The sequence below is a fragment of the Callorhinus ursinus genome, unplaced genomic scaffold (assembly GCF_003265705.2).
Source record: "Callorhinus ursinus isolate GAN/ISIS: 27379988/994484 unplaced genomic scaffold, GSC_fseal_2.0 scaffold1, whole genome shotgun sequence".
Lineage (NCBI taxonomy): Eukaryota > Metazoa > Chordata > Mammalia > Carnivora > Otariidae > Callorhinus > Callorhinus ursinus.
This window is the reverse complement of record NW_027397063.1, coordinates 62661615-62680123: the sequence shown is the minus strand read 5'-3', so window position 1 is coordinate 62680123 and position 18509 is coordinate 62661615. Positions and strand designations below refer to the sequence as shown.

At 34.5% G+C, this 18509-nt stretch overlaps 1 protein-coding gene across 10 annotated transcripts in view; it reads left to right on the top strand.

Moving 5' to 3' along the window:
- DLG1 (discs large MAGUK scaffold protein 1) overlaps nt 1–18087 on the top strand; it is a 258605-nt gene extending 240518 nt beyond the window's left edge. For all 10 annotated transcript variants that reach the window (XM_073895197.1, XM_025876309.2, XM_025876298.2 and 7 more), the window contains 3 exons: nt 6097–6206; nt 15284–15375; nt 16264–18087. In XM_073895197.1, the coding sequence (XP_073751298.1) occupies nt 6097–6206; nt 15284–15375; nt 16264–16370 (309 nt within the window). In that variant the 3' untranslated portion in view covers nt 16371–18087. The remainder of the gene's footprint in view (nt 1–6096; nt 6207–15283; nt 15376–16263) is intronic.
- The last annotated feature ends 422 nt before the right edge of the window (nt 18088–18509 follow it).

Sequence of the window (18509 nt, the reverse complement as noted above, 5' to 3'; positions counted from 1 at the left end):
CTTTGGGAGGAGAAGGAAAGAAATTGTACCTTTAGCTTTATTTATAATGTTGTATTTCTTTTAAATTTTTTAAAAAAGTAAAACTGCATCCTCATCCTACCTGAAAGATAATGTGCAAACTTCAAATTACTGACAAGCGGAAAACTAAACACCAAGTCACAGCAAGTTAGTTTTTTTTAAGATTTTTATTTGTTTGTTTGTTTGTTTATTTATTTATTTAACAGAGACACAGAGAGGGAACACAAGCAGGGGGAGTGGGGGAGGGAGAAGCAGGCTTCCCGCGAAGCAGGGAGCCCGATGTGGGACTCGATCCCAGGACCCTGGGATCATGACCTGAGCCGAAGGTAGATGCTTAATGACTGAGCCACCCAGTCACCCCTAAGATTTTTTTTTTATTTGACAGAACAAGCTGGGGGAGCTGCAGAGGGAGAAACAGGCTCCCCCCCTGAGCAGGGAGCCCAATGTGACCCTGGATCCCAGGACTCTGGGATCATGACCTGAGCCGAAGGCAGGCAGTTAACTAACTGAGCCACCCAGGTGCCCAGCAGCAAGCTATTTCTTACGCAAACCATGTAGAGAAGAAAATATCAGAAAGTTCCACAAAGTAGAAATGTTACAAATAATACTCTGATCACAATGCAGTAAAGCTATAAATGATTAGAAAATTAAAAACAGGCCCAGCAAACTAGAAATTTTAAAACTGTTAACTCTTATGTGAAAGAGAAAATACAAAATAAAATTATAGATTTTCTTAATAATGAAAACAGTACATATCAGAATCCATGGGATACATTTAAAACAGTGATCAAAGGAAAAGTCATAGCCTTAAAAACTTCCAAGCAAAAATGATTAAGAGTAAATAAATGCCAGGTGTAAAAGGCTAGAAGGAGAGAAAGGGAGGACATAATGTAAATAAAAACAAATTATGTGATAAGCAGGAGACAGGAAATAATAAAAATCAGAAAACGGGAAAGCAATATATAAAATAAGTGAAACCAAAAACTGGTTATTTGAGAAGATCAAAGTCATTGATAAACCTTTAACCGGACTGATCAGAAAAAAAAGGAGAAAAGGCAACAAATTACCAATATCAGGAATTAGAGAGATGACAGAATTTATAAATATTAAAAGAAAAATCATAAAATCATCTCCGTAGTTCAGGAAAAGCATTCAGCAAAATCCAATACCCATTAGAAACATGCCAAGAATATCCCTTTTTACCACTTGTTTTCAGCATTATAGTAGAGGTCCTAGCCAGTGCAGTAAGTCCAAAGGAAGTAAGAACAGTTGTCCAGATTGGAAAGGAAGAAGTAAAATTGTGTTCATTTGCAGATGATATGATTGTCTATGTAAAAAATCTGATAGAATCTACCCAAAAAACTACTAGAATTAATAAGTTTAGCAAGAATGAAGGATACAATATAATTCATTATACAAAAGTCAGATGTACTTAGACCAGTCATAAGTTGAAATTTTGAAAAACATTATTTACAGTGGCATCAGAAAATATTAAATACTTAAGAGAGAAATCTAACAAAAGACTTACAGATCAGTACACTAAGAACCACAGAGCATTGCTGAGAAAATTAAAGACGTAAATAAATGGAGAAATATATCATGTTCATGGTTTCTAAGCCTTAATATTACTTAGACGTCAGTTGAACTGACGTCTGGTACAACCGCAATAGAAAATGGCATGCTAATTCTAAAGTTCGTAAGAAATGCAAAAATTTAGACTAGCCAAAACAACTTTGAAAAAAATCGAAGATAGGAAGGACTTACAGTACTTGATTTTGAGACTTATAAAAATACAGTAATCAAGATAACTATTACTGGCATGAAGACAGACAGGTAGATCATCAGGACATACTAGAGAATCCTTAAATGGACCCACAGTATATATGGACAACTGTTGACAAAAGTGCAAAGGCAGTTCAGTGGAGAAAGGGATAGTCTTGGGGTGCCTGGGTGGCTCAGCTGGTTAAGCGTCTGCTTTTGGCTCGGGTCATGATCTCAGGATCCTGGGATCGAGCCCTGCATTGGGCTCCCTGCTCAGCAGGAAAGCCTGTTTCTCCCTCTCCCTCTGCTGCTCCCCATGCTTGTGCTCTCTCACGCACTCTGTCAAATAAAATCTTTTAAAAAGAAAAAAAAAAGGGTAGTTTTTTCAACAGATGGTGCTAGAACGATTGACTAGCCATTGCCTCACATCATATACAGAAATTAAAAATAGGGCGCCTGGGTGGCTCAGATGGATGAGCGTCTGCCTTCAGCTCAGGTCATGATCCCAGGGTCCTGGGATCGAGTCCCGTGTCGGGCTCCCTGCTCCTTGGGGAGATTGCTTCTCCCTGTGCCTCTCTCTCTTTCTCTCTGTCTCATGAATAAATAAATACAATCTTTTTTAAAAAAAATTTAAAAATAGATCAGAAATGTAAAGCCTAAAACTAAAAACTTTGTAGAAGAAAACATAGAAAAATCTTCATGACTTTGGGTTTGGCAAAGATTTCTAAGATAGTATACCAAAAGCACAATCCATAAAAGAAAAAATAATGACAAATTGGATTTCATTGAAATTAAAACTCTGCTCTTGAAAAAACTCTTAAGAGAATAAAAAGGCAGGCCATATACTAGGAGAAAATATTTTCAAATCCTATATCTCATGAAAGACTTGTATCGTATCCAGAATATATAAAGAACTCTTGCAATATAATAATAAAGACAACCCAATTTAAAAATGGGCAAAGTATTTAAAAAGACATTTCTCTAAAGAAGATGGCCAATAAACACATAAAAAGATAATCAGTCAATAGGGAAATGCAAATTGAAACCATAATGAGGTCCCATTACACACCCATTAGAATGGCTAAATTATTTTTAACTGACCATTACCAAGTTTTGACAGAGATATAGAGCAATTAGAACTCTCATACTCTACTAGGTGAGAATATAAAATGATAAAACCACTTTGAAAAACAGTTTGAGAGTGCCTGGATGGCTCATTCAGTTACTCATCCAAATCTTGATTTCAACTTGGGTCATGATCTCAGAGTTACAAGACTGAGCCTGGCATCGGACTTACACTGGCCATGGAGCCTGCTCAAGATTCTGTCTCCCTCTCCCTCCGCCCCTCCCCTACCTACCTGCCATGCCCCATGTGTGCAGGCGCTCTCTGAATGAATGAATGAATGAATGAATGAATGAACGAGATTTAAGAAAAACAGTTGCCTAGCGTATGATCCATTTCTGGATATTTACCCAAGAAAAAAGAAAGCATAGGTCCATACAAAGATACCTATGATAATAGGAGACCAGTCGTTGCTTGGAAAAGGACTAGAGGGAGAAGTTTCAAAGAGGCATGAGGAAACTTTTGAGGGTGACTAATATGTTTATTATTTTGATTTTGATGATGATTTTAGGGTATAACACATGTCAAAACTTAAATTGTATACTTTAGGGGCGCCTGGGTGGCTCAGTCGGTTAAGAGTCTGCCTTCAGCTCAGGTCATGATCTGGGGCTCCCTGCTCAGCAGGGAGTATGCTGCTCCCTCTACCGCCCACCCCAGTTGTGCTCTCTCTCTCAAATAAATAAAATCTTTTTAAATTTTTTTTTAATTGTATACTTTAAATACATGCAGTTTATTGTATGTCAGTTATACCTTAATCAAGCTGTTTAAAATAAAAACTGACAATCTTCTTGGTGCTTTGAGGGGAAAGAGAACTTAACAACTAACTTTATCCTTGATGAACTACTTAAATGTTTTGTCAACTCACATATACTTTTTACAGTAAATATAATTAATAAACGGTTTTTTAAAGAATTTAAGGTAGAACATAGAAAAATAGAAGGTGTAGAAAAAATTAACAGAATAGACAAACCATGAACTGACCTGATTTTTTTAAAAAAGGAAAAATCACAAATAATAGAAATGACAAGGGGACATACCATTGAAATATTATGAAATCATAAAAGGCTACTTTGTATATCTTTCTATAAATAAATTTTAAAACTTGGTTGTGATGGATAATTTTTTAGAAAAATGTGGTTCACCGAAATTGACCTATTAGAAATGGAAAATTTCTTTAGAAGAAATAGAGCAAGTTATCAAGGAACTACCCCACAAAGAGCACCAGACTCAGATGGCTTCACAGGGAAATTCTACCAAATATCAAAGGTTAGATTGTTCTAAAGCCCCCATAAACCGTTCAAGAGCATTCTTTTTATGAAGCAAGTATAAGATTGATATCTAAGCCTGCTGGAGACAGGAAAAATCATAGACCAATATCACTTACAAATATTAATGCAAAAATGTTAAATATTTTTAGTAAACAGAATCCAGTACCATATTGCAAAAATAATACGCTATGACCAAATGGGATTAAAGGAATTTAAGGTCAGCTCAAAGTTAGGAAATTAATTAATGTAATCTTCCACAATCTAAAGAAAAAAATCATATATCCATAGATGCCTAAGAAGCTTTTGGTAGAATTCAGTACCCTTCCTGGGGGGAGAAAAACTGAAAAATACAGAGATTGGTGTTATATTTTTAAAAAGGAAAAAGAAGAGAGAGAGATTGAGATGGATGAATGGAATCCTTAATAGGAGAAATATGAAGCAATTCCATTATTGAGGAACAAGGCAAGGATGTCCATTATCTCTATTGCTAGTCAACATTGTACTCAAGGTATTCATTGTACTTGAGGCATTAGTCAGTGCTGTTAAGAGAAATCAATTAGAGGCATAAAAATTGAGGGGAAAAGTAAAACTATCTCTATTTTCAGATAATAGTATACCTGGGAAACCATACAAAATCTATCACAAAATATCATAAAATTATTTTGTAAAATAAATTATAAATTCATTATAAAACTAAAGACCATTATAAAATGAAAGATACTTTAAAAAACTAGAGTAAGGTTAGCAGTATATAAAATTAAGGTCTAGTGCTCGTGGGGCACCTGGGTGGTTCAGTCAGTTGGGTGTCTGACTCTTCATTTCAGCTCAGGGTCGTGAGATCAAGCCCTGCTTTGGGTTCCGTGCTCAGCAGGGAGTCTGCTTGAGATTCTCTCTCCCTCTTCCCCTCCTGCCTTGCTCTCACTCCCTCTGTAAAATAATAATTAAATCTATAAATAAATAAATATTCCTACTAATTTGAAATTGTTCATTGAAATATACTTAAGCCCTTGGATTACAGAATGCATTATCATAGGCACCTGTGTGGCTCCGCTGGTTAAGCCGTCAACTCTTGATTTTGGCTCAGGTCATGATCTCAGGATCTGGGGATCAATCCCTGCATGGGGCTCCGCACTGAATGGGGAGTCAGCTTGAAGATTCTCTCTCTCCCTCTGCCCCTCCCCCTGCTCACATGTGCTCTCTCTCACTCTCTAAAATAAACAAATCTTTCTTTAAAAATGCATTATGAGGCAGTACCTGATTTAAAATGTTATAATAAAATCTTTTTGATAAGTTAGGATTATTATCCTATTTAACATGGAAACACTTTTCATAAAGATAAAAATCCAAATGGCCTTTGTAAGTGAATATAAGCATGTCAGAAAAATGTCTTAAATCTAGAAGTGGGATTCCCAATTGCCAGTTTGTGATAGTTTTTGCTAGTCCCCAATAAAATGAGAAACAGATTAGTGGTAATGAGGTTTTATAAATTTTAAATTCATTCCATTTTAAAGATTCTCTTTCATTTTAGTCTTTTTTTTTAACCTTGTTGATTGTATATTCTTTTATGAAATGATAATTATGGTAAGATGGTAGCTTAGGGCGGTTGTTTTTCTTGGCAAAATAAAAGTTAGGAGCCCCATATTGGTTGCCATTTTGAGACTGATCTATGAAAGCTAGGAGTAAGGGAACTGTATTTTCATTCCTTTTTAAATGTAATATTTGAAAATGGAAATTAATTATTCATAGTCATTATTCATTGTCTTCATTTCCTCTCTGAAATTTGCTAACAGAAATGACAAGTTTGCTTAAAGTGAACAGGATCCAAACGTATCGTAATCCAGATATTGTATCTGTAGGAAATGTACCTTTGATATAATTGAAAATACTTGGTTCACTTGTTTTTCTTCTTTATTTCCTCTATTTTAGGGCAAACACTGTATCCTCGATGTGTCTGGAAATGCCATAAAGAGATTACAGATTGCACAACTTTACCCAATCTCCATTTTTATTAAACCCAAATCCATGGAAAATATCATGTAAGTATAAATGCCTAAGGCACAAGCCTCTAAGTACAAATCCAGTCTCTGTCACTTATTAGATTGGGTAGTTTACTTCCCTGCATCTCAGTTCCCTTATCTGTAAAATGGAGATAGTAATCATATACTCACTTCATAGGGTTATTGTGAGGATTAAATAAGCATTCTGTGATACTAGCTATCATCATTAACAGTAATACACTAAAGTGTATAAGGTAACATGTATTAGAATTTTAAGTCTAAGTAGTCACATGTGGCTACTAATTACTGAATGGGGGCAGTGGAGCTCTGGGTAACCACTAAAAGAATAAAATAATGTATAACTACTTACTAATAGCAAAAATCAAATTTAAATAAAAACTAAAAGAAGATAAGAGCAAATAGAAACATAGAACAGATGGAACCAAAAGGATACAGATGGTAAGATGGTTTAAACGAACCCAAATATTTCATTAACTAAATACTAGACTAAATGGTCTGATTAAAAGACAAGGATTGTCAGAATAGTTGAAGAAAAAATAAACTAGATGTTGCCTTTGTAGAAGAGGGAAAAATTCTTTTCTCTCTACTAGGTGTTCACTTGGACCTCTGTAACAAAATACAGATTAACATACAAATTTATTTAATTCAAGTTTTGTGTGACATGGGAACATTCATAAGGAAATGAAGACCCCAAAAGACAGTTAAACTTGAACATTTTTATACTAGGTTTGGTGACAAATGGATAGTCATAGGAAAATGTGATAGTACCAAAGAATATAAGCTAAGAGCAGCAAACTAGGGAAACTTAGCAAGGCCTGTTAGTTCACATTCTTCTCAGTGTCCCTCCATCTTTGGAGATAAGGATGTTTGCTTCCTCCAGGTATAGGAATGTCACCTCTCACATGAGGATCTTTGAACTGCCTCAGGGAAGGTCATTCATATACCTGCCATTTTGCAAATTCCTTCAGCTTAAAATATTCAATATGCCAAAGTGCCATATTTTGGAATAGTGTGTTAGGATACCCATCAACTATATGTTGCTTCCATAAGACACACCTTAAATATTAGGCTATGGAAAAGCTGAAAGTGAGAGTCTAGAAAAAAGATACACTGTACAAACATTAATCAAAAATAAGTTTGTTTATATTGCTATCAAAGTATATCTAAAGGCAAAAAATTATTACTAGCCATAAAAATGGACATTTCATAAAAATGAAAGAAAGGTTCACTCCATCAGGATGGTATATTTATACATTTGTACTTACAATACAGTCTCAAAATATGTAAAGGATAAATTGATAATTATACAGGAAAAAAATAATTCCAGAATCACAGTGGGAGAGCTTAACAGATCAGGAAATACTTGAATAGAAAAGAAACAAAAAAACAGTATGGATATGGAACACCAAGTAAAAACTTTACCTAACTAACATATGTAAAAAACACTACATTCAACATCTGCAGAATTTACACATTAATTTCAAATGCACATAGAACAATTACCAAAACTAATTATGTGCCAAGCCATAAATTTCAGTGATTAAAAACAAATATTCTCTGACCATGGTGAAATTAAAGTAGAAATCAATAAAAGATCACTAGAAAATTCCCATATATTTGGAAATTAAGCATTTGACTTCTGGATGGGTCAAAGAAGAAATCACAGCATAAGTTAATAAATGTTTTGAACTAAATGGTAACAAAATTGTAAGTAAATGAAATTGGAGTATAGTAGCCTTGGTGATGGAAAATCCACAGCCCTAAATATTAGGAAAGAATGTAGGAAGTCAAATAAATTTTAGCAGTCTAAGGTCTTGAGAAATTAGAAAAAGACCACTGAAACTCAAAGAAAGTAGAAATACAACAAAAGAGAAAACAAACATGTTAGGATCAACAAAATCAAAAATGTTTTCTTTAAAAATACTGTATACAGTTCGTGAGAAAGATCAAGAAAGAAAATACAGAAGGCATAAATAATATCAGGAATGAAAATGGGATATCACCACACATCAGATAGACTTTAAAAAGGTTAACACAAGCAACCCAATAGAAAAATGAGCAAAGGACTTAGACCGTTCATGAAAGGAGATATCCAAATAGTGAATAAACGTATGAGAGGGTACTCAAACATGGAAACACAGGTTAAAACTATAATGTCGGGGCTCCTGACTGGCTCAGTCGGTAAAGCAGGTAACACTTGATCTCAGGGTCATGAGTTCAAGCCCCACTTTGGACGTGGAGCCTACTTAAACAGAAACAAAAGAAACACAAAAAACCCTAATGTCCAAAAATAGCTAAAATGAAAAAATATCAGTTGTTAGCAAGGACATGGAACAACTGAAATTCATAACACTGATGGGAGTATAAATTGGTACACCCACACTGGTAAACTATTTATAGTATCTCCTAAAACTGAACCAACACATAACTAAAGATCCAGAAGTCTCATTTCTAGATATGTACTCAACAGAAATGTTTATGTATGTTCACCAAAGACATGTACTATATTGTTGACAGAAGTACTGTTCAAAATAACCAAAAAACACTATCCAAATGTCCATCAGTGAATACATAAATTACGACATACTTAGACAATGAAATATTCTACGATAATGAGAATGAGCCATCTCCAGCTACACACAAAAGTATAGAAGAATCTCACAAACATAATTTAAGTAAAAAAGCAATCCAGACCTATATATAGTCTAGGATTCCTTCTATGATTCCAGTGTAATCATTGCTTACAGAAGTCAAATGGAGGTTACTCTTTAAAGGTAGGTAGGTGACTGGAATGAGCACACCCAGATTCTGGGGTAACTGGTGTAATGTTCTAGATCTTGATCTAGGTACTAGATGGTACATAGGTAAGTTTAAGTTGGTTAAAATTCATCCAGCTGTATATTGATGATATTCCTCTTCTATGTTTGAAAGTCATACTTAAAAAAAATTTTTTTCAGAAAAGCTAAATAATAAATATAAACAAAATATATAAATAATATACATAATATAAATAAATATAAATATAAACAAAAGCTAAATAATACAAATATTACACAAATTCTTCAACTAAGTTTATGGACATTATTTTAATACCAAAACCTGACTGAGATCTCATAGGAAATGAAAATGGTAGGGGGATGAGTTAGCCTGGTGATGGGTATTAAAGAGGGCACGTTCTGTGTGGAGCACTGGGTATTATGCACAAACAATGAATCATGGAACACTACATTAAAAACTAATGTAATGTATGGTGATTAACATAACAATAAAAATTAAAAAATAAAAAGAAAATGGTAAGCCAGTCTTAACACAAATATAGATGCAAAAATCCTTACCAAAATAAATTGAGTTCAACAATTAATTTTTTTAAATAAGATAAAATAACCAAGTTGGGTTTATTCAAGAATGCAAGGTTAGGGGCGCCTTGGTGGCTCAGTTGTTAAGCATCTGCCTTCGGCTCAGGTCATGATCCCAGGGTCCTGGGATAGAGCCCTGTGTCGGGCTCCCTGCTCCACGGGAAGCCTGCTTCTCCCCTGCTTGTGTTCCTTTTCTTGCTGTCTCTCTCTCTCTCTGTCAAATAAATAAAATCTTTAAAAGAAAAAAGAATGCAAGGTTAGTGAAACACATAAAAAGTAGTGGTAGAGCTAGAGAAAAGAAGGAGTAAGAAGCACCAGGAATCCATTTCCCTACCCAGACACAATTGGACTTAACAGAATCTCAGAAGTAACTACTTTGGAACTCAGGAGTCTACTGAAGGCTTGCAACTTCCAGGGGAAGGTTTGAATGGTTAATTTTGGTTAATTTCAGCTTTTAGCCTGATAGCAGCTACGCATCTCCCCACCTTCAGCCCATAGCAGGCAGCCATGCATGCCTTTCTTGAGCAGTTTATGGGGACCAAGCTGGGCAATAAGGTTTGGTTCTCCAAATTTCAGACAACTGTGCTCTAATAGCTGATTGCTGCTTTTGGTTTTGGAGGTGCAGGCACAGAGGCAGGTAGCCATTGTCATTGTTGCAAGTCCCTACCCCCAGAAAAAGAACAAGAGTCTACACTCAAAACTAACAAAGGAAGGAAACAATAAAAATTAGAGCAGAGATCAACAAAAGACAGGATGGAAAGTGATAGAGAAAATCAATGAAACCAAAAGTTGATTCTTGGAATAAAAAAGACAAACCTTTAGCTAGATGGACTATTTTAAAAAGGTTTGAATTACTAAAATCTGAAATGAAAGTGGGGACATTACTACAGATTCTATAGAAATAAAAAGATTATAAGAGTACTATGACAAATTGTGCACCGAAATTTATATAACATAGATGGTCAAGCTCCTAGAAACACAAACCTACCAAGACTAAATGAAAAAGAAATAGAAAATATAAAGAGACCTATAATGGCTAAGGAATTTGAATCAGTAGTCAAAACCTAACAAAGAAAAACCCTGGAGCTGGTGGTTTCACCAGTGGATTCACCGGTGAATTTTACCAGGCGTTTAAAGAACTAATGCCAGTCCTTCTCAAACTTTTCAAAAAAAGAAATGAAGAGAAGGAAACACTTCCTAACTCATTTTATGAGGCCAGCATTACCATGATACTAAGGCCATACAAAGACACTGCAAGAAAACTACAGAGGAGTATCTTTTATGAATCTTAATGCAAAAATCCTCAACAAAATTCTAGCAAACAGAACTCACCAACACATTAGGAGGATTACACACCATGACCAGGTGGTTTTATTCCTGGAATACAAGGATGGTTTGACATATGAAAATTAATCAACATAATATACTGTATCAACAAAATGAAGGAAAAAATACAAATCATCTCAGTGCAGAAAAAGCGTTTGACAGGGACACCTGAATGGCTCAGTCCAGTAGAGTATGTGACTCTTGGGGTCGTGAGTTTGAGCCTCACATTGGGCATAGAGATTACCTTTTTAAAAAAGGCATTTAACAGCACCCTTTTGTGATTAAAAACACTTAATAAAATAGGAATAGAAGGAAGCTACCCCAATATGATAAAGCCATGTATGAAAAACACACAGCAAACATCATACTCAATGGTGAAAGACAGAAAGCTGTTTTCCTAAGATCAGGAACAAGGCAAGGATACCTGCTTTTACCACTTCTACTCAACACAGGAATTGGAAATACTAGCCAGAGGAGTTAGGCAAGAAAAATAAAAGGCATCCAAATTGGAAGGGAAGAAATAAAATTTGTTTGCAGACGATATGATCTTATCTATAGCAAACCCTAAGGACTGCACATAAGAACTCTTAGAAGTAATAAATAAATTCAGTTAAGTAGCAGCATATAGAGTCAACAAAAAAAAAAAATTGCATTTCTATACACGGACAGTGAACAATCTGAAAAGGAATTCCATTTACAGAGCATCAAAAAGAATAAAATACTTAAGAATTAATTTAACCAGGGAGATGAAAGAAAGATTGTACAGTGAAAACTACAAAGCATGGCTGAAAGAAAATAAAGGAGTTAAAAAATAAATGGAAACACTTTTCATGTTCATAGATTTAGGAGACATGAGGTTGTTGAAATGTCAGTACTACCCAAAGTGATCTACAAATTCAATGCTATGTTTGTCAAAATCCCAATGACATTTTTTGCAGAAATAGAAAAACCCATACTAAAATTCATATGGTATCTCAGGGGACCCCCAAATAGCCAAAACAATATTTTAAAAGAAAAAAAACGCGGAAGATTCAGGGTTCCTAATTTCATAATTCAGTACAAAGCTACAGTAACAAAAACTGTAATATTGGCATAAGACAGATATATAAGACCAGCAGAATACAAAACTATAATGAGATACCACCTCACACCTGTCAGAATGGCTAAAATCAAAAACAAAAGTGTTGCCAAGGATGTGGAGAAAAAGGAACCCTCATGCACTATTGGTGGGAATGCAAACTGGCACAGCCATTGTGGAAAACAGTTTGGAGGTTCCTCAAAAAAATTAAAAATAGAACAACCCTATGATTCAGGAATCACCACTACTGGGTATTTATCCAAAAATACAAAAACACTAACTCAGGGATGCCTGGGTGGCTCAGTCGGTTAAGCATCTGCCTTTGGCTCAGGTCCGGATTGGGATTGAGTTCTGCATCGGGCTCCTTGCTCAGCGGGGAGCCTGCTTCTCCCTCTTCCTGCAGCCCCCCCGCCCCCCGTATGTACTCTTTCTGTCTCTCTGACAAATAAAATCTTAAAAAAAAAAAACACTAACTCAAAGGGATACATGCACCCCTATATTTATTGCAGCATTATTTACAGTAGCCAAACTATGGAAGTAGCCCAAGTGTCCACTGATAGATGAATGGATAAAGACGAGGTATGTATATACAATGGAATATATATACGATCCAGCAATAAGAAAGAATAAAATCTTGTCATTTGCAATAACATGGATAGAGCTGGAGATATGCTGAGCAAAATAAGTCAGAAAGACAAAGACCATATGATCTCATTCATGTGGAATTTAAGAAACAAGTAAAGGAAAAAGAGACAAACCAAGAAACAGACTTAACTACAGAGAACAAACTGATGGTTATCAGAGGGGAGGTAGGTAGTGGGATGGGAGAAATAAGGGATGGGGATTAAACAGTACACTTACCATGATGAAAAAAATTTAAAAGACCAGTGGATTAGAATAGAGAAGTCACAAGTAAACTATTATATATATGATTTTTTATTTTTAACAAGGATACGGTGGGGGACCATTCGGTGGGGGAAAGGACAGTCTTTTCAACAAATGGTGCTGGGAAAACTGGGTATCTACGTGTAAAAGAATTACGTTGGACTCTGACATAACACCATATACAGAAATTAACTCAAAATGAATCAAGGACCTAAATGTAAGACAATAAAACTCTTAGAAGAAAACATAGGACAAAAGCTTTACAACATTGGATTTGGCATTGGTTTATTGGATATGACACCAAATTCAGAGGTAACAACAACAAAGATTGGATTCCATGACTTTTTTTTTTAAGATTTTTTTTTTTTTTTTTTTTTTTTTGAGAGCACAAGCAGAGCAGAGGAAGAGGGAGAAGCAGACTCCCGGCTGAACAGGGAGCCCAACATAGGACTGGATCCCAGGTCTCTGGGATCATGACTTGAGCTGAAGGCAGATGCTTAACTGACTGAGCCAGCCTGGTGCCCCATATTTTAAAGTTGTGTATATCAGGGGCCCCTGGGTGACTCAGTCAGTGAAGCCTGTGACTTTCGATCTCAGGGTTGTAAGTTCAAGCCCCACCCATGTTGGGTGTAGAGATTACTTAAAATCTTTAAAAAATAATAAAATAAGGTTTTGTATATCAAAAGACACTGTCTACAGAGTAAAAGGGCAATCCACAGAATGGGAAAAATATTTGCAAATCATATATTTAATGGATTAATATCCAGAATATTTAGAGAACTCCTAAAACAATAAGAAGACAACTCAATTCAAGAATAGGGAAAGGATTTGAATAGACATTTCTCCAAAGAAGATACAGCCAATAAGCACATGAAAAGATACATAGAGTTACTATATGATCCAGCAATTCCACTTCTAGGTATATGCTGCTTTTTTGAATAGATACTTGTACATTCATGTTTATGGTAGCATTATTCCCAATAACTAAAATGTGGAAGAAACCTAAGTGTCTATCAGTGAATGCATGGATAAGCAAAATATGGCACAATTACACAAAGGAAGGAAATTCTGCAGTATATTCATGAATGATCCTTGCAGGCATTATGCTCGGTGGAATAAGCGAGTCACAAAGAGACAAATACTGCATGATTCCACTTTTACGAGCTACTCAGAGTGGTCAAAATCATAGAGACAAAGTATAGTAGTGGTGGTTAGTGGGGGCTGAGGAGAGATGACAAAAGGGAGTTATTTTTAATAGGAATAGAGTTTTGGTTTTACCAAATGAAAACAGTCGTAGGGTTGGGTGGTGGTAATGGTTGCACAACAATGTGAAGATACTAATGCCAATAAACTGTACACTTAAAAATGGTTAAAATGGTAACTTATATGTTATGTATATTTTTTCACAATTTTTAATGAATCTTTTAAAATCCATGTAAGTGTGCCACATTAAGAGATTTTAGGAGTAAAAGCATATGATCATTTTAATAAATGCAGAAAAAGCATTTAATAAAATAAACATCCATTCATGACAAAAAACATTCTGCAAACTGAATAGGAGGGAATTTCCTTAATCCAGTAAAGGTCACTTATAAAATAGCAAAGCAAATGTTATATTTAATGAAGAAATATTGGAAGCTTTCCCTTTAAGTTGGGAACAAACTCTCATATACCCATCATCCAGCTGCAGCAATAATTATCAGCTATGACCAGTCTTGTTTCATCTATCCCCCTACCCATCCACACCAGATTATTTTGAAACCAGCCCCAGACGTTACATGATTTCATCCATATATTTCAGTATATATTTGAAAGATAAGAATCATGTTATTAGAAAACATCTCTCTGATGTAACACTTAAAATGATTTTTTATATCATCAGATAGTTCAGTTTTGTTAGTGTTTTGTCTCATCAGTTTTGCTTACGTTTTTTTTTTCAATTTATTTGCTTGAATCAAGTTCCAAATAAGATCTATTTGTGACAATTTGTTGTTAATTCTTTTAATCTATAGATTCTCCCTCCATAGCTCTTTTTTTGTTGTTGTTAAAGAAACCACGTCATTTCTTCTAGAGTTCTCCCTAGACTATATTTTGTTGAGTACCTTCTCATGGTGCTGTTTGATATGTTTATATGTTATCTTTGTTATCCGTAAATTGGTAGATAGATCTCTAAGTTTTCATCAAAGTGAAAAATACCAAATTAATGCTTAGTTTTTTTGGCTGCCTTGAGCCAATGCGAAAATATATCGAAAATGTATTAAAACCCTCTGTCAATCCGAGCATAAAGCTCAATATACTTAGTGACTGAATCTAATTTTTAATGACATTCATATTCTCAACAGAACTCAACTTTTCATGATTTTGTTTTATGTGTCTCTTCTCCTTTGTCATCTTTTTTTCAAAAAGTATTATAATGTACTAATTGCTAATTTCTAAATTTATTTGCATAGGGAAATGAATAAGCGTCTAACAGAAGAACAAGCCAGAAAGACATTTGAGAGAGCCATGAAACTGGAACAAGAATTTACTGAACATTTCACAGGTTGGCATCATGTGTGTCAGTGCCCTGATAGAATTTTGATTTGGAGCCATATGAACTGACCCATTGAACTTTGAACTATGCCCACATCTACCAGTAATTAATTACTCTGGTTAATGCTATGTAATTAATATTGTGGTTTTCAGAATAATTCATCTAACCTAAGCAGTGGTGATGAGGAATCTTAAAAGTTAGTGTTTCTTAAGTGGTTCATTAGGACATACTAGACTGGAGAAAAATAGATTCAGACTTGATTTCTTCTGTGAAAATGACCTTGCTAATCTTATGCTTTATAAATTTTTATCCATTTTAATATATTATCTGTTTTAAAAAAATGAGTGCATAGCAATTCCCAAATAATCTTTCATTCATTTTGTCCTTTAAATTATTTTTCAGGTGTTCACCCTAAGTACATCAAATGCCATGGTGTTGTAACCCATGTGCTTTTTTTCTTTTTTTTCTTTTTTTTTTAATAATTTCAGACTTAGAGAACATTCACAAGAGTAGTACCAGGAATTCTCATACACTTTTCACCCATATTTTCTAAATGTTAACATTTTAACCACATTTCATTTTTTTTCTGAAACGTTTAAGAGTAAGTTGCCAGCAGATGCCCTTTTGCCTCTTAAGTACTTCAGTGTGTATCTACCAAATATACAAAACTAAGTAAAAATCACCAAATCTCACTTTTTGATGAATATTTAAAATAAAAATTCTTATATTTTTCAAGTAGGAAAATAAATGAGTGGCTATTACTAAGCAAACAATACATAAATGATCTCTTGCTGGGTGAGTAACTAGTTCTAAGATTTAGCTTCTATTTCACCAATAGTTGTTATGGTAAAGATAGATAATTAATGGAGGTTACTAATTTTGTTTCTGTTATTACAGCTATTATACAGGGAGATACTCTGGAAGACATTTATAACCAAGTGAAGCAGATCATAGAAGAACAGTCTGGTCCTTACATCTGGGTTCCAGCAAAAGAAAAGTTATGAGGACTGATGTTTCTCTGTTTCTCTTTTCCACAATCCATTTTCTCTGACACTTCTTTGCCCTTTCCTTTTGGAGTCTGTCTACAATACTCCTTCCACGTTGAGTCACATCCCACTCATCATGGTCTGCAGTTGTGCTTAGTTTTGACATCTAGGGTCTCCTTCAAGTTGTAGCATCTGTATTATTTTATGTCACTATTGGTTTGTGGCCATTTTTCAGAACTGAAGATGGAATGGCCTGACCAGCTATTAAGGATTTGGGGAGACTGGGAAATTGTGGCAAAATTCCTTAATGTTTAAGGGAAAGTAACTTTAAGAGATTTTCAGAAAAGCTTTATATACATTCTTTTCAAATTTCAGTATAAATGAAAGAAAAGTGGTGTAAATCAGTGATTTAGTAAACTTTGAGCAACAGTGCACGCTTAACTTTAATAGCATGGTTTGGCCAATATATTAACTCTCAAGTCCTTTTCTCAATTGACTTGTGTTATCAAAGCAAATATTTCATTATAGACAAATAAGGAAAATATGTTTTTTAATTTCAAAATTAATGTCTGCATTAACTTTTATAATTTCACAAGGGATATTCATTTTTCATAAGAGTTCTTCATGTCTTTTATTGTTTGAGGGTTTTTTTCTCAACACATTTGCTAGGAATAGCAGTGTTAAAAATGTTTTTAATCTACTTGTGCAGCACTGTTTATAGTGTCTTACAAAAGTTCATACATAATGATCATCACATTCTCTAAATCGAGGCCATGTTTAGGTGCTAGGGGAGCTCACCTTTTACACATAAGGTTGAGGAAACTTCGTAGACATAAATACAGACAGAACAGACATTACGGTGGTGATGTAGTAATCATTATGGCAATGGAAAAGGAGTCCAGTTCATAGTCTAAAACTTTAAATGTATTCTTAGGGATCAGATTTTAATGAATATTTTACCCACAGTAACTGCCTATTTTGTTATAATAAAATATATATATATATAAATATATATAAAACTTTCTTTAACTAAACTCTGTAACTATGGGAATTATTTTCTTTACATAGTTGCACACACACACAAACATATATATATATTTAAAATATATTTTTTCTTTGGCCACCTACTCTTAACTTTTTGTTTGGTTTTTAAATTAAATATTGATTAGACTTTATCTTCCTTAATCATGTGAACTGAAAAAGGGGGTATGGTGGTTGTGGAAAGAAACCTTTAGGGAAATTAGATTACATACAGAAGTATAGGCGTGTTCTCCTCTTTTCTACAAAAGTTTTCAAATGGTTCCTGGTTCTGTTTTGGGGTTTTTTGTTACTGTTGTTCTTGTCATTGGGTTTGGATTTGGTCTTCTGCCTCTCCTTCCAGCTTTCCTTTCACTAAAAGGCAGATAAGCAAAAGCCTTGTGTGTGTTCCCCTCAGAATGCACACTTTCCACCTCTCGTAGCTGCTGTGCACTAGAGTTGCCCAGATCTTCATGGTGAGCAATTTTAAGAAACTTTAGTGAAAGGTAGATATGATTTCAGAAATCAACTTTTCTGGTGTTTTAATAATATTTTTTGGCTTCCCTTTGCTTTTTTGGAGTTGTTTATTAAATATGTGTTTTTCACAGCCTCCTCATTACAGTTTCTTAAATGAGTACTGGTTTGTAAAGGATTATCAACATTATCCATTCCATTTATGAGAAAGAGGAGAACAGCTAATAAACTTTGTTGTAAAATCCATATGTTAAATGTGTCTTGAATTCTGAAAGAAAATATTGTTTACAAGCAAATATTTTCTTGAAACAACTTGGAGCATCATGTAATTTATAAACTGGATTCATGGGCCATTAGGGAACCTAATCAAATTTTCTTCTATAGGTTTTGGAATTGAGTATGTTGACACATTGAAATATATACTATGGCTATAACAATAATTATAGTAGGTTGTTACCAAACATAAAACAACTAGAAGAAAATTATTGTAAAATAATCTCAAGAGTCCCAGAAATCACTCTGCAGCAAGACCCCAGCATAAGCCGTTTTGAAGTATTTACTGGTTACGTGTTCTAAAATATCAAGAGGTTATAAAAATGATGCCATTTATCTGTTACAATGTGTATTACATTGCTTTTGGATGTCCTTGTTAAGTGATGTTTTTGT